The sequence below is a fragment of the Seriola aureovittata genome, chromosome 9, assembly GCF_021018895.1.
Source record: "Seriola aureovittata isolate HTS-2021-v1 ecotype China chromosome 9, ASM2101889v1, whole genome shotgun sequence".
NCBI classification, from domain to species: Eukaryota; Metazoa; Chordata; class Actinopteri; order Carangiformes; family Carangidae; genus Seriola; species Seriola aureovittata.
Genome location: NC_079372.1, coordinates 25,491,487 through 25,518,177, shown reverse-complemented (window position 1 = coordinate 25,518,177; position 26,691 = coordinate 25,491,487). Strand labels below are relative to the sequence as shown.

General features: G+C 40.4%; 2 protein-coding genes across 17 annotated transcripts in view; both read left to right on the top strand.

Moving 5' to 3' along the window:
* The first annotated feature begins 698 nt into the window (after positions 1–698).
* On the top strand, positions 699–16,732 carry trim101 (tripartite motif containing 101). Of its 2 annotated transcripts, XM_056383795.1 has the most exons (12): positions 699–1,521; positions 2,024–2,233; positions 6,394–6,575; positions 6,682–6,856; positions 7,239–7,334; positions 7,656–7,733; positions 8,109–8,264; positions 8,748–8,770; positions 8,984–9,108; positions 10,084–10,469; positions 13,491–13,620; positions 15,319–16,732. In XM_056383795.1, the coding sequence occupies exons 1-11, from the start codon at positions 1,510–1,512 to the stop codon at positions 13,575–13,577; spliced, it is 1,530 nt and encodes a 509-aa protein (XP_056239770.1). In that variant the 5' UTR covers positions 699–1,509; the 3' UTR covers positions 13,578–13,620; positions 15,319–16,732. The 2 variants fall into 2 exon arrangements, with proteins under 2 accessions (XP_056239770.1, XP_056239769.1); XM_056383794.1 differs by lacking the exons at positions 13,491–13,620; positions 15,319–16,732 and adding an exon at positions 11,382–13,484.
* A 4,048-nt stretch (positions 16,733–20,780) lies between these two features.
* tpd52l2b (tpd52 like 2b) overlaps positions 20,781–26,691 on the top strand; it is a 28,221-nt gene continuing 22,310 nt past the window's right edge. For 4 of the 15 annotated variants that reach the window (XM_056384412.1, XM_056384411.1, XM_056384406.1 and 1 more), the window contains exons 1-3: positions 20,783–20,999; positions 24,611–24,768; positions 25,870–26,018. In XM_056384412.1, coding sequence (XP_056240387.1) covers positions 20,981–20,999; positions 24,611–24,768; positions 25,870–26,018 — 326 coding nt within the window. In that variant the 5' untranslated portion in view covers positions 20,783–20,980. Of the gene's footprint in view, positions 21,000–24,610; positions 24,769–25,869; positions 26,019–26,691 lie in introns of all 15 variants that reach the window. The other 11 variants (XM_056384404.1, XM_056384403.1, XM_056384402.1 and 8 more) reach the window with 6 other exon arrangements.

Genomic DNA, 26,691 nt, shown 5'->3' with positions numbered 1-26,691 from the left:
AGACAAGGATTAAGGTCTTGTTTTCATATGCAGTAGCACTCCCCAAAAGAGGAGAAGTTTTAATTGTTGAAAATACTGTACATTAATTACCACTTAAAGCACGTCCTCATATGTGCTTACATTCTAGGATGTTATAGTCACTTTATTGAATGGTTAAAGTGTATTTATAAATATAAAATGAGGCTGTTAAAGAAAAATGTAAAACTAATACTTGATGCAATAATCAGGTTAAATCGTGAGGTTAATGTGATAATGATGAAACAATAGTAAAATGCAATATTTAGCACATTTAAACTGTGTGTGTGTGTCTGTCTCTCTCTGTGTGTGTGTGTGTGTGTGTGTGTGTGTGTCTGTCTGTCTGTCTGTGTGTGTGTGTGTGTGTGTGTGTGTGTGTGTGTGTCTCTGTGTGTGTGTGTGTGTGTGTGTGTGTGTGTGTGTGTGTGTGTGTGTGTGTGTCTCTCTCTCTCTCTCTCTCTGTATGTATGTGTGTAACAGTAGAAAGAGCACAGCCTGGTCTTAATCTGTCCACATACCAGCCACAGCCTGATATGGTGTGTGTGTGTGTGTGTGCATATGTGTGTTGGGACCATTTCAGAGGCACTGGGCTGAAACCTGACACACACACATACACACACCCATATGTGTCCTCTCTCTCTGTCTCACACACACACACACACACACACACACACACACACACACACTACTGCGGATGGCAAGAAAGCTGCGAACAAACAAACGCAGCAGTTGCTGCTTGTGCGGAAAGAGAGGAATGAAGTGAGTGTTTGATAAGCGACGGAGGAAGAGTATTGGAAGCAGACAAGAGAGTGAGACAGAGACAGACACCGTCCAAATGTCCTGTCCCGGCAGAATTGGCGTCAGTGTTCGGTGTCACAGGAGCTGAAGAGGAGAGCTCTGAGAGGAGGTCACAAACTGGCTCCTGCTCCATTTCTCCTCTCGGACTTTAAACTGCATTTCTTTAACCGACTGACATCAATTAGACTTCTTGACCTCAACCTTTGGATGCTTAATCAGTGTGGACATCTGTGACTTTTCTCACTAAGACACTGGATATTAAAAGTTCCTTTCCAGAGCTTTTCTTCCTGCTGACAGCTGATGATTAAACTGAGTGACTCGGGTATTTCCAGACCTGACACTTACTGTACAGTGTCACCCTCTGCGCTCTGTACAAGTCAGCAGCGTCAGGCAGAACTTACTCAACAAGAGTTTTACAGTAAATTAAATCCTGGAAATATAAAACTGCAACTAATTGAAGTTCATCTTAAGGAACATATACTGCACAAACATTTTTTAAATCAAAACTAGACACGGTTGCAGGATCTCACTTGTGCTGACAGAGGATTTGCTGCCTCCCTGGAGAAACACTGCAGAGAAAACACATCTGAACAAACTGAGTGTGTGACTGAACAGAGAGACCAGAAGAGAAGTCAGACACAGGAGAAACTGAACTCAGAGGCAACAGACTGAACCTTCGCTGACCTCCACCAGCAGATGCAGAGGAAGGTGAGTAAACAAGTAAAAGGTTTTTATGTAGTTTTAAAGTGTTGTCAACTTTTATATTTCTTAACATTTTTGTCCTTTCTTTTTCTTTATTCCTGTGTTGATTCTCTTAATTTTCTATATATTTCATATATTTCCATATATTCTTTTATCTTTCATTGCCTCTTTTACCTCTTTGTTTACCTTTATTGGACCTTTAAAGCTATATAAGTGAAAACCAATAATGTCAATATGATCATTTGTTACTCGTTTAGCAGCTGTTGATCAACTCTCAGATATCTGAGTTTCCCTCCAGCTTTTACATATTTCAAACAAGCTTCAAAGTGATTATGGTGGAACTGAATAAAAGTGGCTGCCCAAGAGAAAATCAATCTGAAAACGTGAAGTGTATTTTGAAAATTGTTCATCAGTGCCTCCAGTGTGTGCAGTTTATAGTTACTGGTCCACAATGTGAAAAGCTTGCAGGCTAACTGCAGCAGCTGTCAATCCTTTCTGGTGACATCAGGAAGAGGTGAACTTCGGCGGGGCGGCCATGTCACTGCCGGCGGACCTGAGCTGCCTGCAGGGCGGCGGGGGAGCAGATCGTGAGGCGGCGCTGGCGACGCTGGAGAAACAGCTGATCTGCCCGATCTGCCTGGAGCTGTTCAACAAACCGGTGGTGATCCTGCCCTGCCAGCACAACCTCTGCAGGAAGTGTGCCAACGAGCTCTACCAGGTCTGAGAGACAGCACACATGATGTAGGCCACTGCTAATGTGCATATACGTGTGTGTGTGTGTGTGTGTGTGTGTGTGTGTGTGTGTGTGTGTGTGTGTGTGTGTGTGTGTGTGTTGTGTGGTTAGACTAACCCTAATCCCTGTATGTACAAACAGTTCAAACAGTACTGCTGTACATGTGTGTATTCAATGTGCAGGAACACACTCATCTTTCGTCACACACTTTTGTGCGTGTGTGCGTGTGTGTGTGTGTGTGTGTGTGTGTGTGTGTGTGTGTGTGTGTGTGAGAGTACAATGGATTACCAGTGTCTAAAATGGGATGTGTGGATGTTTAACTGGTTTGCTCATGTACATGAAAATCACCTGCCTGACCTATATTCACTGCCATTGTGTGTGTGTGTGTGCGTGCGTGTGTTTGTGTGTGTGATGTACCGTCCAATCTACAAGATTTATATTGACAGCTGTAGTTAAGTTATTTTGGAGATTGAGATTATAAATGTACTTACAAGTTCTGAAGTATTTGTAAGTATCTGCAAGTATTGTACTTTTTCCTCTGCTACATTTACCTGACAGCTTTACTAAGGTTTTAATTTGGAGGTTGAGAGTTTACATACAATTTGTAGATTTTATGAAAGATGCATTGTCGTAGAATATACAGCCCAACAGTATATTAAGTATAGTATTAAGTATATGAATTAGTTCAAACTTGCACTCCACCCACTAGCTCAAACATAGCTTACCATTATCTTTACTCATGAGTGGATCACTTGATGTTGATCACTCACATATTCTTTTGGAAATGTCAGACAGTAACTGTGTTTTGGGACATCGTAAAGTGCCACAACAAATACTAAAGTTATCATGTCCCTGTGAGGTGTTTGGTTCTTTATCTCTTTCCTTTCTCTGAACACGGTGCAATGAGAAGTGACAGATATGGTTAAAATACTGTTAGTAGCCAGTAGAAAAAGCCAGTATAAGGAAGTGTCGAAGGTAACACCTTCAGCAAGGGACCAATAGACTGATAGCTAAAATAATCATTGACAAAATTTTCTTAATGGAAGAACTGACACATATCTCGAGACTAAAAGAAGAACAACTGGATGAAAAATCAGAAAAATTGACATTATTTAAGACTTATGCATCACTGACAAACTGAATTCATAACTTTGTATTTACAACATTTGTAGTAACTAATGGCTTTATTGATATTTATGAAATTATTTATTCATTTTTTGTAGATTAGTGATTGGCCCTTGTTAGTGACAGTTTTCAGCTGGTGTTTGTCTTCCTTTACTTGTAATGAAGTGTATTTACAGTGCAGCGTTTTACTTTGGTAAAATACCTGTTATAGTTTAAAGTTGTTTAAAAAAGCTGCACCTCAAGCAACTACAGCATTAAAATTCTGCTTACACATTCATAAGTCAGTAATAATAATTACATGATATACTATTACACTCTAAAGAAGTACATTCTGTGTTATGTATGTTTATGCTTTTTCTTTGAATCCTTCAGAGGATTTAAAATCTTCTGTCACTGCTCCGCTGGTCGGCTTTCACACCACTTCACTGCTGGTCTCTTCTTGGCACATTTACGTAATGCTCTCCTCATCAAAGAGCAGGTGTTCACCATCGCTGCCAATAGACTGTGTTGGTGCCCACTCTGACCTGCACAGTGAGAGTAGAGAACAATGTCCTGGCAGGTGAACAAGGTGAGCATGACTGAAGGACGTGTGACCTGTACAGGCTGCAAAGAAGTCAAAATCAAAAGGCATCAAGCTGAGCTCATGTATCAGTGACTATGACGCCGCCAATGATGTAATAACAACATGTGCACGTGATTTTTCTTCAGTGTATGGATTGCGATCTGACTCCATGTGAATCTTAGAATATGGATCCGGTTCTCGTTATCCTGCTCCCTTTAACATCCCTGACCTCTGTAGTTTTACTGAGCTGCATCAACAAAACACACACACACACACACACACACACACACACACACACACACACACACACACACACACACACACACACACAGCTATTCTAACAACATTTCTTTAGAAAGGAAAACAAACATGAAAACGCTTTCCACATGTGTTTGTGTGTGTGTGTGTGTCTGTGTGTGTGATCTTGCATAAACATGTGTTTCCATGTGTGTTTTTGCATGTGCATGGTTTTTGAGATGGAAACCCAACAGGCTCCGCCCCCACCGTTATGCTCATGTTCATGACCTTTGACACTGAGAGGTCTGCCCTGCGAAACACACTCACACAAACGCACACAGACATCGGCGTACATGCAATAAAAAGATTTAGTTTTCACCTGCCCACGTCAGTCCTGCTGATCTGCACCCTCCACTCCCTCAGTCCACACCAGGTCAAACTGGTTTACTGCAGGTTTGGGATTTAATGAAATGACATGGTTGCTGTTTACAAATCAGTGCACGGGCTCAGGATTAAAGGTGCACTGCAGTGGTTTAGAACTACACTTGCTCTTGCATAACACAGGGACTTTTAAAAGACAGTTAGCTTAGCTTAGCGCAAAGACATGGAACAGACAGCTAACCTGCCTCTGATGAGTCAAAACATCATGACCACTCAGATAAAGTAAATATTATTTTGTAACAGTGTCACGCGTCAGGATCTGGGATGTATTACGCGACAAGTAAACAGTCGGTTCTCATGTCAGTGTGTCGGACGCGGGTGATATGGGTTTTAAATAAAACCAGACCGCTGGGTCGGAGCATAAAATGGCAAGGTGCTCCCGGTCAGCGTCAGCCCTCTGTGTTTGTGTCTCTACCAGCCCCCCGTCTGACCAGCTCTGATCCCTCAGTCAGGCCCAGCAGCAGCTGAGGCTTATTAAGGCCTCTATTTCAGGACTCTTTACCCCTCTAACCTTCCCTCTGTCTCTCCGCTCATCCGTCCTTTTCTTCACTCGTCTGTTTGTCTCTCTGCTTTTCTGTTCCCCCCAAAACGCTCAATTCTCTAATTGGTTTCCACTTCTGGAGTTTTCTCTTGTGATCTCTTGTTTTCTGTTGCTGTTGTAATTTAATTTTCCATCCACATCTGATGTTAAAGCACCGGCCCATTCCTGAACTCCTACTCCTTTTGGAAACCTTATTCATAGAGAACAGTGGCATTTTAAACACTAAGGGAACGTTTAATGTTTTGGAAACTCTGTTTATGAGTTAGATAAGATCGTTGATACTGTTCTCATGTCTGTGCTGGGTTTTCTCCTCTCACGATACCAATTCAACATGGCGACGGATTCACAGCATCTGCTTAGTGTTGGGACGACGGCATCCACCACGATAGTTGTTGTTGTATTTATTCAAAGGCGGAAAGGCAAACACCTTTGTGTCTGACAGTGACCATGCGTCAGGGTTTTTTGGGAGATAATAGTTTGCAAGTCATGTAATGTGACTTAAATGCAGAAAAGTCTTTCCATTTCACTTTTGTGAAACATTGCTTTGTTGAATAGTCTGAAAAACAACCTCATGAGAGCGTATAAATCCTTTTTCTTTTCAAAATTCCAGTGTTTCCATTACTTGTTGTAAGTCGCAATTTCACATTGGCACGTTAATGACACCCACATAAAAACAAAAACACCCAGTGTCTTTCACATATAGATCCTACAGCTCAGTGGTCATGACCTCGCCTTAGCCCAAGTGAACGTGTCCAATATCAGGTGTCAAGTCCTGAACAGGGAAAATCTGTCTAACACTCTCTGCTGGGAGATCGCTCACTTGGACAAAATAAGCACAATGTGAATGAGGTCAACAGAGGTGTCTGACATATTTTTACTTCATTTAGAGATTAAGTCAGCAAGATAAGGTCACTGTGTGTGTGTGTGTGTGTGTGTGTGTGTGTGTGTGTGTGTGTGTGTGTGTGTGTGTGTGTGTGTGTGTGTGCGCTTCAGGGTGTTTACATGCTGGATGGGGAACAGGGGGTTTTCAGTAGCAGCTCTGACTTCACCAGGAAATGTTTGGAAGATTTTATACATTCTCCACCAGTGACACTGACTGATGATAATTATTAAAATCCCAGCATGCAGCTGTGCTGTATGACAACAAACTCCAACTGCTGGGTGTTGAAAGGCAGACGGAGACACACAGCTGATGTAGAAACCATCACTGTTCTGTTTATATTTGCTCTCTCTGTGCAGCCCTCCCTGTTCCAGGCTCGGACCACCATGATGGTGAACAGCGGCCGTTTCCGCTGTCCGTCCTGCAGACACGAAGTGGTGCTGGATCGCCACGGCGTCTACGGCCTTCAGCGGAACCTGCTGGTGGAGAACATCATCGACATCTACAAACAGGAAGTCAGCAACAACGACAACGCCACAAGGTGAAGAGAGACGACAACTGATATAAAATATACTTAACATACTGTATATAAACACTCAGCTCCCTCATTTTTATAACCTAGCAGCTCTTCTTCCATCTCTCTCCAGCCCCCTCCCTCTTCCTCCGCCTCCCGCTCTGCCAACATGCTCAGATCACGAGGGTGAGAGGGTGAACATCTACTGTCTCACCTGTCAGGTTCCCACCTGTTCTCTCTGCAAAGTGTTCGGGGCTCATCAGTCCTGTCAGGTGGCTCCTCTGACAGACATCTACCAGCAGCAGAAGGTAAATAATAACACACTAATGGTCTGATGGGTTGGGAATGGAAAACAGGCCTTTAGAGGATCATACCACCTTTGTACTGTAAGTCATAAGTTACTGCTCAATATTAATCAGTCAATCACAAACAAATAAACGTTATTTGTATAGCACTTTTAATACAGGTTAGTTCGATTCAAAGGGTTTTACGGGTGATACTGATAAGCTCGTAAGACTATTGCTCACAACAAATAAAAGATGAAAATGTAATAATAAAACCAATAAAATAAGAGTAAAAAAATACATTTATAGATGAGGATAAATGGAGGTTAAAATGTGACATTTTGGACCTTTAATCAGAAGTTCACTGCAACCTTTAAATAAGAAATCATTTCCTTTATTTTGTCAGGATGAGCTGAGCGGGGGAGTCAGTTCTCTGGTGGCGGTCAACGATAAAATCCAGGCTCTGATCGATGAGCTGGAGGAGACCTGCAGAAACATAGAGGTGTGTGGATGTTACCATGGCAACAAATACAAGCAAATTCTCATAGAGTCTTAACAAAAGTCTCATCAACATCTCAATATCGTTTAGCGTGCAACCAATATTTACTTGATATTCCTTTAAGAAGAATCTGTCTCAGCTTCCTCTTTCTTATTCTGGCTATTTGCAGTTTCATAGATTACTTTTATGTACTGACACTGTTTTTCACATCATGAGGAACACTTCACATTTTGTTTTTAGTGTTGTGCATACGGTATTTTGCTTATATATCGTGTGAAGACACTCACTTTGAACGCATGTGTCTTGTTTTGTGCTCGACTACAGGAGAACTGTAAGGCTCAGAAACAGAGTGTGTGTGACAAGTTCAGCCGCATGGTCTCCATCCTGGACGAGAGGCACAAGGTCAGAGTTTGGTCTTCTCTTTGACTTCACTCTCATCCACTGTTAAGTGTCACTACAGTTGTAATAGCAGTAATATTGGCCACTGCCGTACTGCAATACTACTGACAAATGTAGGAGTAGAAGTAGCAGTTCTCACAGAAACATATAGTATATACAGTATATAATGTAATATAATAAAATACAAAAAGTCTAATTGTAGATTAGGATCTTGCATGCTGACAGCACATGGTAAATATCTGTGTAGTACATTAAACGTATATATTCTGCAGTATGTAGTAGTAGCAGCTGTAACACTACTTGTAAATGTAGTGGTAGATGAAACATTGTCACCATCGTCATCATCATCATCATCATCTTTGCATCGTCACCTTCAAGGCGATGACACAGCGAATCAGCTCCGAGCAGGAGGAGAAGACAGGCCACGCCCAGGCGTTGGTGCGTTGCTATGGAGACAGTGTGGAGGCCAACGCCAAGCTGATGGAGAGAGCAGCGAGCAGCATGGAGGAGCCGGACATGGCTGCTTTTGTGCAGGTGGGCAGGTCTGCAGTGTATGAAAAGCTGACTGTAGATTTGAAATGTCAGATCAGGAGGAGAGTCTGTGGTATATAAGATATTATCATCAGAATAAAAAAGTTAAAAGTCAAGTTAGATTTATGCCTGTATGAAAGAGTCCGTGAATGAGCTCAGCATCAGCTCATGTAGAGTGCTGGTCCGTCTCTGGAGGTGCTTCCTAAAGTCTGAGAAAATCATGAGTGGAGCTTCAAAGAAAGGCTTTTATCACACACAGAGGGTCTGATGAAGAGATGTAACAGAGTTGTTGCATCATGGGAAGTGTAGTGTCTAGTGCTTTTGGAGCTTGGCCAATACTTGACACTTCAATTAAATACTGCGGCTTCTTCTTTGTGCATGCATCATTTGTTTTTTTAGGTGTGTGCACAGATTTAATCAAGTCTTAATCATAGTCAGAATGATAAAATCTGTCTCTGAATTTCTCTCTTCTCTTCCCCCCGCCAGAATTCAAGAGAGCTGATCACAAAGTGAGTATTGTTGTTTTATATATGATCAGATCCTCTGTTCAGTTCGTGCATGTCTTCGACTTGGATCGATATTGTGTACACTGAATTATTTGTTTATCAAAATCAGCTGCCTGCCTTAATGTTTTCCCCTCCCTCCCCTCCACCGCTATTACTTTTCTTTTTATTCATTTTTTCATTCATTCCTCCCTGAGCTTTGTTTTCTCCCATCCTCAGAGTGATCGCAGCGACCAGCTCGTGTCCGACCGAGATGCTGACACCAGGATATGAGAATATTAGCGACTACAAATTTAACTTCAGCAGACAGGAGCGAGCTCTGAAGAGCATAGACTTTATTAAAGGTAAGAAAAAAAGACTTTATTTGTGATATGAAACTTTATTTTTTAGAAGTTTCCAATTAATTTGCATTGGAAGAAATTGAGCTACAGCAAAATCACCATCAAGAAAAGCACAATTTAGATTATTCAAAATGCTTGGTGTGTTTATAAAGACGTGTAGAGTGCAGATGTAATACACACAGGGTAACCTGATCTCCTCAGGGTTTTTTTTGGATTTCAGGTCTATGATGAGCCTGGTCCAAAAATAGTTTGTCGCCACTGCAGTTAAGAGCCAGTGAAGAAGATGATCTCCACTCACACACACTAAATAACCAAGATACAAGAAGCTGAGTTTTATTGATCAGTACCAATGACTCAGTGATTGTAAAGCCAGATGCTCCCATCTTCTCATGATATTTTTCATTAGATCTTGTTTATTTTTATGGTTTTAGACATCTGCTGTTTAGGATTTATTCATGATTTTATGAGAAATTTTATTCACAATTTTATCATTTTCTGTCTATTTCTGATTTGTGTTATCGGTCTTATGCTGTTTGTCTGGAACTCGTTATAACTGACATCAACAGAAAGTCAGTTTCCATTTGAAAGCATGTCAGCACCAACAGCCAGAGCTGAGAGAAAGATCCAGACTCTACAGTGGCTGTTCACGTAAAACTGTCGGCGCTGGTTAACAGTTCCATTTAAGATGGATGTTTTAACGTGGACTTGGAAGGTTTAAATGAAAGAGAGCTTCATACAAGAACTGATGAACCCTCCTAAGCACTAACACAGAAAAATCCAGTAAATCTTCTGATTTGTTAGTTCAGACTGAGGCGAGTACAACTTGTGAAAAAGCTAAAAGCACATTATCTGAAAGACAAATACATACTGAAACACCAAAGACTGCTACATGTGAAGTGAGTCCTGGAACATAAATATTTAATCTTGTTAAAGTTTTAATGACAGTCAGCATGAACGACTTTTGTTGTCTCTCCTCAGCTGTGGAGGAACCAGAGGATGAACCAGAGCCAGAAGAACCCAAAGAGCCCAGTGAACCAAAACACCATCAGGAAACCTCCGCCCAGAACCTGGACTCTGCTGTAGGACCAGTTAAAGACACAACCCCAGCACTGATATCAGCACCAGCGGAACCAGTTCAGACAGCAGCACCAACACCGGCCCTGATGCCAGCAGCTCCAGGACTGTCAAGAAACTCTGTGGAGGCAGATCTGCAGCCAGAGACCGACGACGCAGACTTGAACGATGAGGGATTAGGTCGGATTAAGAACAAGAGGGAGGAGGAGAGAGATGAGGGATGTGCAGCTGCTGACTCTGTTAAAGAGGCGAACATCTGTGAACATCAGGAGGGAATGAGCACGCAACAGGTACAGTACCACACCTGCAGTGAGGAAAAAATAAAGTAAATATATTCATAATCATAACCACCAGAAGATGATTTTAACATGGAATTGAGCTCAATATGTAATCACTAAATGAGGGACACCCCCAGTGGCTCAAGTGGTTCAGCACATTAATGTTACATTTATGGAAATGAACTAAACCAGTGGTTTTCAAAGTAGGGTTTGGGGACCCCAGCAAAAAGGAATAATTTATTTTCACTATATTTCCATTCACAAGTATCACAGTGACAGAATGTGTTACTATTTCAGTCTTGGGTTTCAAGCTGGGGGACCACGGTCTAATTTGGGCCAGTTTAGGTCCTTGATGTGAAAAAGTTTGAGAACCACTGAACTAAACAAACCTTCTCTTGACACTTTACCTCCTTCACAGCTTTCTGTCCTTCAGTCTCTCAGAGGTGAAATTCTGCTTTTCCTCATGCAGGCTATTTAAAGGACCACTGAGCCCATTAAATACTATTTGTGTGTGTATTACATCACTGAAATTTGCTGCAAGTAGTCCTTCACATAAAGCAGTGGACCACATGTGTACAGATGCTGTGAAATAACTATTGTTACTTGGTGCTGCAGCTTTGAGCAGGAGCTTTTTCAGATCTCCCCACAGTGCTGCATTTCTGAGAATAGATGGTCGCCTTCCGCACAACATGTCTGATGTAGAGACTTGTAAAAGTTTAAAGAATATATAATATACAAGTACAAGTTTGACTCTGAACGCAGCCTAAAGGATGTAAGTCCTGAACATGAACCATGTGCAGCCTGTAAGGATGAAAATCCATCTACAAACATCCAGGCTTTGGAAAATGGTCAATAATAGTTAAATGGGCTAAAACGTGTTAAACCATCTGAATGCTCCTTTATCTGTCTTCCTTCACATATCAGTGTGAGGGAGGAAGGGCAGAAAGTGATGCAGGTGATTGGACGGCACAGAGAGAGACAGACGAAAAACAATACGATGATGAAGAAGAAGAAGAAATCCAGATGAAGGAGGCAACAGATGCTACGTTTTACCCCAGCTGGTACAAACCAGGCAGCCGGCGCAGTCTTAGCCACGCTTATTCAGAGGCCTGGGCCCAGGCCGAGGTGTATGACGCAGTAGAGGCTGAGTCTGACCTCCAGATCCAACCACAACCTCCATGGAGTCAGGACTCACAGCTCCGGCCTGAAGCTCAGATGCAGCAACAGGTCACGTCTCACCCAAACCAGCCTCCCTCAGGACATGCCCTCTCCCCAAATCAGCCTCCTCTACATGAATGTCAATCTCAACCCTGTAAGACGCCCATTGAGTTAGACAGTGCTTCTATACCTGCTCCCCAGGTGAAGCTCGTGCAGGAGACAGCAGGAGGGGCTGGTATAATCAAGGAGGAAAATGAGGAGGAGGAGGAGGAGGAGGAGGAGGAAATGCAGGGCTGGGTGTGTCTAACTGGGACTGTGGATAAAAGTTTCACTCTGGTGGAGGATAGTTTTGATCTTGGAGATGGTCGTTTGGACAACTTTTCTGATCATAGCGATGCTACATTGATCATCCCACCAGAGGAGATAAGTTCAGGGAAGGATAAAGACAACTTTAAGCTCAGTGATGGAAGGGTAGAGGATGCAGAAGAAAGAGAGCAGCTTGAGGAAGATGTTTTAGGTCTTAACTGTGCTTCAGGGCTGGAAGAAAAAGATGATTTTGAAGCTGAGGTGATGGATAAAGGGAGCGTTCGGTCTGACGAAAGTAGTGAGGCGCTGAGGAATGATGTCTCTGGGTTAGAGAAGGAAGCTGTGGCGACGAGGGAGGAGAGCTCGAGAGTGAAAAATGACACCCTGGATGCAGAAGATGATGGTGTGGAGAGTGCAGATAGCTTGATACAGGGGGGTGGAGATGCAGAGCTTGAGGCTGGTAGTTCAGTGTTTGCAGAAAATAAACAGGAGGATGAGGAAGAGAGCGAGGAACCTGAAGACTTAAACGCCATAATGGAAAAAAGTGATACTGAAAGTGAAGAGAAAATAACCCCCTGTGTCTCTCTCCAGGTCAGTGTTGCCTGGTTTTACCGTCGTCATCATCATCATCATCATCATCATGGATGCCATCATCAACCAGGCTCTTTCACTGTTTATCCACCTGCTGATGTGGCTACACCTCCACACTGTCTTTCTGCTCTTCTTCTCTTATTCTTGATTGTTGCTGTTTCTGTTTTGCAGAGTCACTTTTTCGAAAAAACTCTGCCGCAGCTGCTTCAGCTCTTTCCTCTAGGTGTCTGTGCTGTTGGGAAGGAGGAAGGAAGGACAAAGAGAAAACTATTTCAAATATATATTTTACCCTCTAATTAAAAAAATTGACCCAATTTCAGTGAAAATAAACCTTGTTGATTGAATTTAACAATGTCTCAAAACAAAGAGTTTAGTCGCCAGACACTTCTGCAACAGTGTGGAAGAAGTTTTCTCATCTGTTGCTTGAAGAAAAGCATCAATACAACAATGTAAAAATACACTGTTACGAGTTCTGTATTTAAATCCTACTTAAGTGTTTTCAGAAAACCAACAACTCACTGTTTTTTTTGTTTTGGGCCACAAGCCAAAAAGGTTGGAAACCACTGGTTCAATCATTAGCAATAAAATGTATTTTAGAAACTTATCTTAGCGTACAAGAGTACAAAATTTCCCTCTGAAATGCAGTGGAGCTGAAGTATAAAGTACAAAATACAACAATAAAAAGAAAGTAAAAGTACTTCACTACAGTACTTTGTTTGTTTGATTAGATGAGTTCCTTCCTTCTTTCCCAAAAATTCTACTCATTAGAGTCTTTTTGTTGCAGCATCATCTCTCCATCTCTTTCTGTCCCTCCTTCACCCCGAATCTTTTCATCACCTCACCTTTACCACTTTTCTCGCCCCTTTCCCTCATCACTTCATCCTTTCTCTCCCCCGTCTCTTCCCGCTTCCCTCCGGGAATCTGCAATCTCTTTCATCTGCCTCTCTCTCTCTTTTCCATCCCTCCATCCCTCTCCAGGCTGTCACTCTGCTCTTCTACCTGTTGGCCTTCCTGGTCATCCTGCAGAGGGTTTGGGTTTACATCGGCTGCTTCATTTGCACATAACACCGGCAGGAGACACACCCATCCTCACTGCTGCGCAGCTCAGGTACACACACCTGCTTGCTCCACCAGGAAGTGCTGTTCAAGGCTTTTATTCTGAAGAAAACAGGCAAACAAAGAAACAGAATAACTGCGTTTGGAGCTCCTGATTTAAGTGTTTCTTTTCAAACTTAGATGCTGATTTATGAAAATAAAAACGGCTATGCTGATGAATGTTGACATGAACGTGATGCAGATTAATGACTGGCGTGGCTTTACTTATTTCAAGCCTTTTTTTGTAAAATATTTTTCTTTATACAAATTGCTTCATGTGTATTTTGACTTGAGTTAAACTGACCTACTGCCACTACTGCTGCTCTTACTACTATCCTACTACTTCATAATAATATGTAAAGATGAAATGAAGACGAAAAGAAGAATAAATTAAAAGAAGACTTTATAGTAACATATTTTTCTTTTCATGACAAATGTATACTGATCCCCACAGAGACAAGGATGTAGAAGAATAAGTCCAAAAAAATGGACATGATTTTTTATTTTTATTTTTATTTTCATTATAGATAAAAAATAAAAACCACTGTAGGTGAAATAACACAAAAACAAACCTGAAATCCTTATTTGATGTCCCTTCAGCTCTGACAACAGCAGTTTACTCTTGTCTCTGCTGACACCTTGTGGCTAAACTGTGTAATTACAGTTCACAATCAGGCATAGGTCAAAGCCAGTAAAGACTTTTTCTATTTCTATTTTTTTCTATTCCCATTTAAAATAAAATAAAGCGAAGCAACTTAGCAAACAAATAGATGAATAATCTGAATCTATTAACAGCTTTTTAGTATTTTTAATAACATAATTCTTGCTGTTTTTGTTCTCCAGCAACACTAACATACGCCTGTGCTTCACGCTCCATGAGTTCTTTTGGCATGTTCGTGGAAATTTCATTTCTTTTTGTCTGCGTGTGCACAGATTGTTGCACGCAGCATGTGAATAGCTGCTCTTTGTTGTATTTGAATACACTGTAGAGGATCATGTGAAATGTGTCTTCGGTGAAAATATCAATATCATCTCAAATGTCAGTTTGGAGCAAAAACTACACTCACTGAAATACGGGGAATACTGATAGTACACAAGAAGGTGGGTCATTTTATGTTGAGTATTTCTGTGTCTTCCAATCAAACTGTGTAACACTTAATAGACCAGTGGTGTCTAAACTAGTTTACTGAGCTTCAATAACCTCTGTCAGCGTTAAAAAGAAGAGACACAATCTGTCAGGTGAGGTGACACAATATTACAATGGACAGATTATGAGACAACAGGCCACTGGGCTACTGTCATGTAAAAGGACCCCCAGTCCTTCTACCAAACAGCAAGCCCCCCAAACTGAAATAGACCATTTGTGGTTGTTTTGTTACTATATCTAGTTGTTTTATGTCTATTTGTAGTCATTTTGTGTCTATTTAGTTGTTTTGCACCTGTTTGTGCTCATTTTGCATCTCTTTTTAGTCTTTTTGCATCTTTTTGTGGTTGTTTTGCATCTATATTTAGTTGTATTCCATCTCTTTGTGGTTGTTTGGTATCTCTTTATAGTAATTTTGTGTCTCTTTGCGGTTGTGTCTATATTTAGTTGTTTTGCGAAATCAGTCAGTCAATAGTTTACTTCTAATACTTACAATAAATACTTGTCCTGGTGACACTGAGTCATGGACATTCATGTAAACCTAACCGCTGTCCATCTCTGCTCCAGATGGAGACTGAGACCGGGAGTCCTGCTAAGACTAGTCCTCCCCTCTCCTCCTCCTCTTCCTCGTCGCCCTCCTCCTTCACCCTCAGCGATGCTCCTCGTCGACCCAGTTTCTGCTTCTCCTGGTTAAACCCCCTCCACAAGAAGAAGTAGTGGAAGGAGAGAAGCGTCTGGAGATGAAGTTCTGCTGAAGAGATAAAGAAAAAGACGCACTTCACTCCACAGTTGGTTTCATCAGCTCAGCGCTGCTGTGAGACTGAGAACCTCAGAGCCTCTGTTCCTCCAGAGTTACTGCAGTTTTAGTAATACATCAGCACCTCTGTGCTCTGTGGACAAGAGAGGAACAGATCTACTCTGGATCAGAGTGTCTAAAGGGAAAAACACTTATATAGGGATATTTTATTTTGAAAACTTAGTGAGAATAAATAGTTTAAGTTTTTTTTGTTTTTGTTTTTTTTTAACAGAAGCTGTTGCCTTTTACACTTTTTTTAGCTTTAGGTTTTTGACTTTAAGTAGCATTAGCAGAAAGTAGGAATACTGTAGTGAAGAAGAGGAAGTATTTGGAGCAGCAGCAGCAGTACTCATTAATTTAGTTGTAGTTGTAGTTGTTGTAGAACTAGTATTAGTACTAAGAGGGAAAGTGATAAAAGATGTTTGGAAAAGAAAGCGCATTAGTTGCAGTATTAGCAATAGAGGTCAAAAAAAGTTTTAGTTCCTACAGCCGAACTTCTAAAAAGTACAGGATCAGCAGAATAGTAGGAGTAGTTGTAGTGATATTACTTTTAGGTATGGGTGCAGAAATATGTTGTGATGATTGTCACAGCATTATAGTGTTTTACGTTAACAAAATGTAGTAATTCTGAAGAACTTACATAGAACTTACATATAGCCTAGCACCTTGAAAAACATTCAGAAACAGACACTGATAGATCCAGTCAAGACCCAGGCATCCAGTTTGACCAGTTTGATCTGGTGATGTTGGACACCAGATGTGATTGAATGGTTTGTGGTTTTATTTGGCGCTGAACATTTTTATTTATTTATTTATTTTTTAGAAAAATCAGCTCTCACTGCAGGAGCTTTCTGTGTGTGGGAATTAAAGAGTTAAAACTATGTTGAAACACTTTTCTTGTGTTTGTTTTTTAAACTGGTGTCTGTGCACAATGCAGGACAGAGATACTGGTTTCGTTTGATAGATCTATAGATTAAATACATCTGATTATGGTCACCTGACATGTTTGGGTGTTGGCGTTTGTGTGTGTAGAGCAAAGCTGGATTGCCAACTGGGAAAAGCAGGCAACTGCCCTGGGGGCCCTTGACCCCCATGGGACCCAAGAGCCACAGGTTCATTGTGTATTCATTGGTTGTACAGTTAATGAATTGGAACCAATAAAGTACAATATCATTTGAGATTGCAGAGGTGTGTCAGAGTTTAATGATTATTTATTATTGTTTTAGTTTGTGTATCTATTTCTTAGTACAACACATCTTATTTAAAGTACTTGTCACAGTCGTCTTCATTCAGTCATTTGCCAACAATCACTGACTCTCCTGTCATTTCAGCCACAGCCACCTGTCGTGCAGTAACCCCAGCCCCTCACACCTTCCAGCCAAATGACTCCTCCCCTCCTACTCACCTGTTCCTCATTTCCCATTTACTTCAGAGTATATATACTGGTCCATTTCCACTTAAACTTTGGACTTTGCCTTTTACCAGCTCCAAGGTGACGTCTTCTAATATCTAGTTTGGTCCAACCAGCAATCTAAACCCAGACATATAGATATCAGAAAATTAGCAAACATTTCTTTTTGAGAACCTGGAACTTGTAAATTTTTGTAACTTTTGCTTTAAAAAATATCCAACAAACCGAAACATCTGGACAACACCTGTCTCTGTGACGTCACTTCACCATTCCGGAAAAGATTCCCAAAAATCCCACATCCGTGAGCAGTGAGGAACACAACTTCCTGTTTGGAAGACATGCCTTCAAAATAAAAGCATAAAACTAAATGGGAGTTTAATGGAGGGCTCTAGCCCCCCTAAACCATCTGATACATACAAAATACTATATGTTAGTACGTATTTACATACACAAACAGAAACAGGCATGTATTTTATTTGGAAAGTTATAATTGATAATACAGTTTAATTGATTTTTTTTTTTTTTAACAGAAGCTGTTGCCTTTTACACTTTTTTTAGCTTTAGGTTTTTGACTTTAAGTAGCATTAGCAGAAAGTAGGAATACTGTAGTGAAGAAGAGGAAGTATTTGGAGCAGCAGCAGCAGTACTCATTAATTTAGTTGTAGTTGTAGTTGTTGTAGAACTAGTATTAGTACTAAGAGGGAAAGTGATAAAAGATGTTTGGAAAAGAAAGCGCATTAGTTGCAGTATTAGCAATAGAGGTCAAAAAAAGTTTTAGTTCCTACAGCCGAACTTCTAAAAAGTACAGGATCAGCAGAATAGTAGGAGTAGTTGTAGTGATATTACTTTTAGGTATGGGTGCAGAAATATGTTGTGATGATTGTCACAGCATTATAGTGTTTTACGTTAACAAAATGTAGTAATTCTGAAGAACTTACATAGAACTTACATATAGCCTAGCACCTTGAAAAACATTCAGAAACAGACACTGATAGATCCAGTCAAGACCCAGGCATCCAGTTTGACCAGTTTGATCTGGTGATGTTGGACACCAGATGTGATTGAATGGTTTGTGGTTTTATTTGGCGCTGAACATTTTTATTTATTTATTTATTTTTTAGAAAAATCAGCTCTCACTGCAGGAGCTTTCTGTGTGTGGGAATTAAAGAGTTAAAACTATGTTGAAACACTTTTCTTGTGTTTGTTTTTTAAACTGGTGTCTGTGCACAATGCAGGACAGAGATACTGGTTTCGTTTGATAGATCTATAGATTAAATACATCTGATTATGGTCACCTGACATGTTTGGGTGTTGGCGTTTGTGTGTGTAGAGCAAAGCTGGATTGCCAACTGGGAAAAGCAGGCAACTGCCCTGGGGGCCCTTGACCCCCATGGGACCCAAGAGCCACAGGTTCATTGTGTATTCATTGGTTGTACAGTTAATGAATTGGAACCAATAAAGTACAATATCATTTGAGATTGCAGAGGTGTGTCAGAGTTTAATGATTATTTATTATTGTTTTAGTTTGTGTATCTATTTCTTAGTACAACACATCTTATTTAAAGTACTTGTCACAGTCGTCTTCATTCAGTCATTTGCCAACAATCACTGACTCTCCTGTCATTTCAGCCACAGCCACCTGTCGTGCAGTAACCCCAGCCCCTCACACCTTCCAGCCAAATGACTCCTCCCCTCCTACTCACCTGTTCCTCATTTCCCATTTACTTCAGAGTATATATACTGGTCCATTTCCACTTAAACTTTGGACTTTGCCTTTTACCAGCTCCAAGGTGACGTCTTCTAATATCTAGTTTGGTCCAACCAGCAATCTAAACCCAGACATATAGATATCAGAAAATTAGCAAACATTTCTTTTTGAGAACCTGGAACTTGTAAATTTTTGTAACTTTTGCTTTAAAAAATATCCAACAAACCGAAACATCTGGACAACACCTGTCTCTGTGACGTCACTTCACCATTCCGGAAAAGATTCCCAAAAATCCCACATCCGTGAGCAGTGAGGAACACAACTTCCTGTTTGGAAGACATGCCTTCAAAATAAAAGCATAAAACTAAATGGGAGTTTAATGGAGGGCTCTAGCCCCCCTAAACCATCTGATACATACAAAATACTATATGTTAGTACGTATTTACATACACAAACAGAAACAGGCATGTATTTTATTTGGAAAGTTATAATTGATAATACAGTTTAATTGATTTTTTTATTTTTTTCTTAATTCACTTCAATATTTTTTTGTTTTTCTATTGTTTGATCAAACATTTGTGTGTGAGTCTGTTGGGGGAGCAGGGTCCTCTGGGGCAAGCTAGCTGCCTCATCCAGCAGCTGGCTTGATGGCTGGGCGCATGGCCTCCTGGGGTCAAACTAGCTGGCTCCCCTGGCAGTTATCCTGGTCTCTATAGCTCAAAGTCTTGAGACTTGACTTGGACATGAAAAAAATGACTTGAGAACAGTGTTCATTGCTTGCATAACTGACCATGTGACAGCCAGTAAGAATAAATAATTAAATAAACAATCTTATTCCTGTGTTGTGTACTTCATGGTTGCGGTTGAACAGACCATCGTGAATGGCAGTTCCCAATTTTGGCAATGCCCTTGTACTGATGTTTGCAACATGCTCCTGCCTCAACATCAGTTATCCACCAGAACTGAGAGCACTCCTGGAATTGATGCAGAGGTTAGACTTTATTTTGTGGCAGATGTACTCATAACTTTCATGTTACCGTACTAAGCGTTTTGTGTGCAAGCCATTTCCAATAAATCTTTGAGTGTGATTTGCCTAAATGATTAAAAATATATATCCAACTTCAAAATTCCCATATATACCAGTAATGTACTAATGCTGAATAAACATTCAGCAACCTGGTAATCTTATTTCACAAAACATATGTTTCCTGTTAATGTGATGTAGAATTAAAAGCTCAAAAAAACAAATCATTTTGCTCTTTAAAAAAAAAAAGCCTCAAAATTAGTCATTGAGATCTTAAAATCAATTCTAAAACAAACTGGGAGCACAAATGGAAACTGGGAAACCTTTCCCAGAACAAGCTTGGGATACTGCTGTGGAATGAATAAGTCAAGTATCTCTTGTGCTAGAGACCTCCATCGTATCCACTATTCAAAAGCAAAACTCTTAAAAAATATATTATAATTTAGACAAGATGTGTGACAGATGGTGCAGATTTCACTCATATAGTCTGGGCCTGTCCTTATTGGACAAGTATTTTTCAAATCTTTCTCCAAAGCCACAGGCAGAAGATTGAGCCCAAATGTTTGGACAGCTATTTTTGGGGTTCCAGCCAATGATCAACTACAACCACTGAACATTAAATTAAAGAATATTACAACTCTGGCATCATCATTGGCAAGAGGAAATATTGTATGACTCTTAAAAAATAAAGTTTGCACAGAGAAGCTCAGCTCACAAGTTTTTTAAGTTATTTTATTCCACTGGGGGTCCTATGATCTAATACTTATATTACTAATTAAGAATCTTCATGGCTGTATGTGAAGGGATTCGTTTATTTGTTTATCTATAACAATGTATTGTCATAACTATTTTATTATTTTTATCTTATCTTTTTTTATTATCGTTTTTGTTCTTTCCTTGCTGTATCATTGTCTAGGCTAGCTGCTGTTATGTGTATAGTGACTCACAGCAATGTGCCAATGTCCTAGCGTAAAGAGTATATATATATGATGTGTTAATCTGGGTGTTATGGATGATAAAGCAATTATTCATCGTCATCATTATGCAGAGTATCCTGAAGCCTTTATTTTGAAATACCTCGCCGGATGTGCCTATCTGGCTGTTGGGCTGTTCTGTGTGCAGTGTGTCCCAGTCGACGACTTTCTCTGAGTGGGAGCAGTCACTTAAACCAGGAAGATTTCTTCACGCCGAGTGGAAAGCACACTTCACTAGTCTGCCATCCACATTTTACACCAGTCGAGTTTAACTTTTGACTAAAAAAAGGAGTTCCAGCTCAGTCAAATCGACGCCATGGATCCCGCCAGCCAAGGTAACGTTAATTGTTAGCTTAGCCGATAGCTTAGCTTAGTGTTTGAAATACGCAAATTGTTGTGATAAATTAATCTACTCTCAAATAACTAGCACCATTATCTCTCCGCTGCTTTGTTTCTGTGGAAGTTTGATATTGTTTAGAGATCATAAGAAGTCATAATAATTGTGCAGCACTTGAGGACAGGACGGGCCCGCTGGTAAATGACAGGGACAGCAGCAAGTGAAGAGGAGAGGAAGGAGAGGATCGTGTTACTCATGTTACCAACTTCCCAGCAGAGTTTCATTTGATATGTCTTGCAGTAATACAGCTAAGAAGTGAACAATGTCACCTTTTCTGTCTTCCAGACCCTTTAAGTCTAACGAGCCGATCTCAGTGCTTGTAAACAAAAAGACTAATGTTAGCAAGAGTGTTAGCAGTTTGTTTTGGTGGCTTTCCAAAGCGCATCTTGCCTGTACCCCTTCTTTCACCTGGATATATGTTTGTAAGTCTAGTCAATGTTAATCACTTAATTACCAAACAGCAGTCACATTTTCTTAATGACTGAGCAATGATGACATCCTTGTTGTATCATTTTCACTACTGATTTGACAGAGCTTTTCTTCCATCTCCAGGTGAACAGAAAGCTCATGATGGCTCATCTCTAGTTGGTTGAATAGAAACAGATACTCACTCTTATGCTTAATCATCATATAACCCTGCCCGACCTTGTGTACTATTTTGCCAAATTTATGCAAAAATGTGTAAATCCAATTCTGCCAAAAAGCGGTCCTGTTCATTAATGTGCAGCACTGACCGCTATTGTGTAATCCAGTCCTGGACAGGAGGGAAAAATATCTTACAAGAGCTGAATAATGGACACATTTCTGTTGCCTCATCATCATATTTCCCAGATCTAAGCTAGACACAAACCTGACACACAACACAATCTTTAAAATACACCTCAACACCTCTTGAAAACAACTGACAAAAACCGAACATTATAACATTCATGATTTTATAATGTATGATGTATTTCAGGGTTCTTGTATAAGAACTCATTCATTTTTGGTAGGTGCTAATTGGCAACCAAGTGTATGTCTCTAGGGCATTATGGCTGCAAGATGCCTTTGGGGATGTCCTAATGAGACTTTCAGGGCTGTATCCTGTTTGTAATAGTGAGTGGCCATGATAGATATGTCATGTTGTATCAGGCTTCCTGTGCCTCAGAATGAGTGATTTTAGGGGAAGTGATTAAGGTTGCCTACATTTGTCCGTCTTCAAGTATAACAAACTGGAATGAACTAGGACACGTCTGTCTCGATAAATCCTGCTACTGCTGTTTCCTAAATGATGCTGTGAAACCTGAGAATAGGATTTTGGCTGAGCCAGGGACTTTTCCTGACTTATGCATTCTCACATGACACTGCTGAGTGTATTTGTTAAAGGAAAACTTGATATAAACTTAATATTAACAGGTGTTTGTCATGTGCCTTTGTTTTCTGGACTTTTTTATATAGCTGTCAATTTGTGCAGCCTTACAACTATCATATAAAATCAGAGACTAATTCCAACATCAGCATCAGCATAAAAATAGACCAGAATGCAATGCAACAGCAAGGGTGGTTTTTAAGTGAGGGGTGTGGCCGTTATCACATGCACACCTCAGTGTTTACAGACTGGTTAGACAGCTAGCTAGCAGTTTCCATGAAACATTTTATCCTCTATGTGCAACTAACCTTTGGTTGAAAACAGCAGAGCTTGGAGTGACTAGGTGTTGTCGGAAGGCATTCTGGGAGGTGTAGGAAATGACGATATGGAGGATAAGTGACAAACTATGTCAGTGAAAGAATATTTCCTCCGAGTCCACATCCCAGGAACAAATTATTATTATTAATGTTTTTGTAGTTGTCATTCCTCTCTCTGTCATGAGCCCCGCCTTTTCATTTTAAATTCACTGCTGTTATTTTTGTGGGCTGGTCTGAATCACTCTTGAGTGAATCAATATACCCTGAGGGTGGAGCCGTCATATCTCCTGCCAGCCTGTATACGGATGTTATTGCCGACTCAGACTCAAACACAAACACACAGTGTCACTATCTGCAGATAATGATAATCTTGGTCTTTTGCAACACTTGCTATGTGTCTCTCCTACTGTGGACTGTTGTCTGCTGTGTGTCAATCAGGGAGTTAATGATGAACTCAGTGTTGCATTGAAATCTTATTTCATGCTTAGATAAAGTTAATATTTCAATATAAAATCCCTAAAGTGACGTGAAGTAGTTTCGTTTCACATTGCCTGTTCACTGGCATGGAAGTTGATTCGTTTGTAAGCAATGTGGGGTGTGAGTTTATAATTCGTATAAGTTCGCCCACTGAATAAATACAGTTTGGTTGTTGGGCTATAACAGCATTGAGTCTAATTTTAGCCAGAGTTTCAGGCAGTGCCTGTAGTTTCTCTTTTCTTTCCCTTGTTGTGTCCTGTTGTCCTTCATGCCAGCTCTGGCTGTGCCAAGCTCCTGTAGCTGCCAAACTTACGCTGGTGTCCTCAGGTGAATGACGCAAGATTCAGTGTGTAAACTGTCATTTATGTGCTGTCAGATATCTCTGGATAAATTCAAGTTTACCCTGATTGGATTTAGATATGTTTTTTTTTTTTCTTCTTTTTTAAAATAATTTCATTCTGTTTGTATTTCTGATCACGTTAATGCTGGTGGTCCTTTTGTAAGAAAATAAAAGTATGCATTGTTCTAGATGGATCTTAATACGGATGGGAATCAAGATCCAGGTCCAACTAGTCCGAACCTTCGAGATCATATGCTTCAAAGCTTAACGATTTATTTCATGGGATGTCATGACAGCTGTGCATTGCAAAACAATGAAGTCAAACTCAACAAGAAGGTGTCATGGCGGAGAGGAAGAAAAAGTCCAAAGTGTGGCTTCAGTTCACAAAGAAAGATGACAACAATGTTAGTTGGAATGCCATATATTTGACACACTGGATAAAACATTAGCGCCACGCAGGCCAGCTTAGCAGATTTTTACTTTTACTAACCTATATGAAAACAGTGGTTAAACAGTGGAGCTTTTGCACACCTGAGTCACGTAAGTGCATTTTTGCTACTGTTTCTACACTGTGTTTCAACACAGAAAAAATAAAACAGCTGTATTGATGGTGAAAACCTGCATAGGCCAACTTTTTTCCACACAGAAAATTGATCAGGAATCCAAAGGATCAGACTGATAAGCAGAATCAATAGTGGTATTGGTGTCAATATAATCTTGCCATTTCCCATCCCTAGATTTGAAGTTACTCTCCCAGGGTGCAGTTCAACTCTTGCCTCTGCTAATTGTCTCTTTCTCTTCCTGTCGGATATCTCCTGCTGGCAACATTAGCCTCTTCCTGGCCGCAATTTCTGTGTGTCATTGAAATAGATACTAAGATGGATCATCTGAGTAAACCACTGCTGGCTTTTAAGATTTCTACTGGTCTAAGTGTGTGTTTGTTTGCCCTTGTGCTGCCTCTCCATTTCACTCTGCCATTAATGTCTCCAATTCTTCACCTTGTCCTCTCGCCTCTCTCCTTCTTGTTTCCTTCTTGTTGCCGCTCTGCCTCTCCGTCATCTTCCCAGATATCAACCTGAACTCTCCTAACAAGGGCCTCGTTGTGGATCAGTCAGACAGCCTGTCTGACGTGCCAGTGGAGGGAGCGGTGGGGAACTCAGCCAACCCTCTTCCTCCTGGCCTGACAGAGGAAGAAGCTGAGGAGCTCCGCACTGAGCTCACCAAGGTAAGGCCCAGGTGTTCCAAAATCACCGGGTGTCTGCGTGTAACTATAGGCTGAAGGAAGTTGTGTGTGTTTTGTGAATGTGGTAGAAAAGCACCTCCACAAAGGTTTCAAAGCTCCAACACACTTTATTACTGATGTTTTGACCGAACACAGGATTTCATTGGTCTGTGGAAAACCTGTGTTTGGTTGAATAAAAGATTAAGGAAGTACCAACTCCAATGTGTGTTTACATTTCTAACCTTAACCTGACTTACAAAGACAGACTTAATTATTTGATTTTATTCAAAAAGCCTTTGTATTTATTTCCTGTTTCACTGATAGACTTTCTCTTATTGTATCATCATGAAAAATTATATATATTGCTGCTGGATTGACTAAGCAAGCAACTTTAAGTTGATACTTCTGGTTATTTTTAAATCCCAATGAAAGACCCACCTGTATACAAATATTTTTGAGCTTAATCATTAATATAAAAATGCATTTGTTTTAATTCTGTGTGCTACAGTTATTTACCTTTTCATCATTTTATTGTATCTCATTTTCTCTGAAAATGTATGTGTTCGCTGTATTTCAGTCAAAATGTGCTTTATAAATACATTTGACTTTAATTAACATCTTGGGGTGGATGATGTCACAGTTTTTGGCATTTTATTGCCTATGTGCAATAGTCACCACAGACATTTTTATAGGAAAAGCTCATCTGTAATTAATAACAATAACAATGGCTGCATTCTGCTTGTTTAATCATACTTACTCATATTGGTGGAGATTTCTTGGCCTCTCTTGGCACTGCAGGAATTCAAATAGATTCCATTAGAAGAGGGAAATGTTAGGAAAACAAAATGAGCACCAAGGAACAAAGAAGCAGCATTTTGTTTTCCCTTTAGGAGTGAATGCATTTGCAAACTTGACTCAGAGCAGAGAGGATGATTTGAGTTTGATCATGTAGTGGAATGATAACAGGTATCCATGCTTTTCTTAGTAGAGTGTAAATATCTTTCTACTTTTAGGAATCTAAAAAAGAGACGAGTTGAGGCTTGACAAAGCAAAAAGGAAACTCCAGACTGAACTCTTTCTGTTTGGCCTTTTTTTTTGTTTCAGGTGGAGGAGGAGATCAACACTCTGCGTCAGGTTTTGTCAGCCAAAGAGAGACACGCCACAGATCTGAAGAGGAAACTTGGGCTCAGCCCGCTCAACGAACTCAGGCAGAACCTCACCAAGAGTTGGCAAGATGTACAGACCTCCAACGCGTATGTATTAACGCTGTTTTTGTAGAGATGCTTGATTTTCCTTGTCAAGTCCTTCAGTGGCCTAAAAAGTTAAGGTATTCACTCCCAACTTAGGCTAAATCAAGTTTTGTTTTTGCACAGCTAGTCACATGGAGTATCAACAGCACACTCTTCCAAAAAGCTACTGCTGTGAACAGTAACACTTGAGCATTTTGCCATTTTAATCAAGAGGAAATGATTATTTTGTTTAGCATTTGACATCTACAGCTCTCATGAGTCTTTTTGAAAAGAGCAGTGGGCTGAAAAAACATTAGGCGCTGTAAGAGTCTGAGCCTGTTACCGCAGACACTGGTGAGAAGGTGAAATGCTTTCTAGGAAGTCCCATTACTGATGATAAATTCATGAGAACATAGGCTTGCCAAAACATTGCATGGTGGTTTATAATACCAAACTCTGGAAAATTGATGAGAGGTGAGAGTCATTTTATTCTTTTGTTTTGGGAAAGTAAACAGTAGAATTATATTTATATTAGAAAGTAATAACAGGAATGTTACTACAACAGTGTGTTGCTGGATGATTTAGCATTGGTTCAACTCTTCATTATTTTGCCAAAGCCCCTTGTGGCCTCATTGAAATGAATTAGGGGGCTGTGCTTTTTGGTCTGACTGTAGGTGTGAACACAACCTTAGCCACA

Excerpts from the sequence above, each read along its gene's own strand:
- trim101 (XM_056383794.1), top strand. Across the intron at positions 6,857-7,238 it reads ACATCTACCAGCAGCAGAAG|GATGAGCTGAGCGGGGGAGT; the intron begins GTAAATAATAAC and ends TTATTTTGTCAG. Across the intron at positions 8,265-8,747 it reads ACATGGCTGCTTTTGTGCAG|AATTCAAGAGAGCTGATCAC; the intron begins GTGGGCAGGTCT and ends TCCCCCCGCCAG.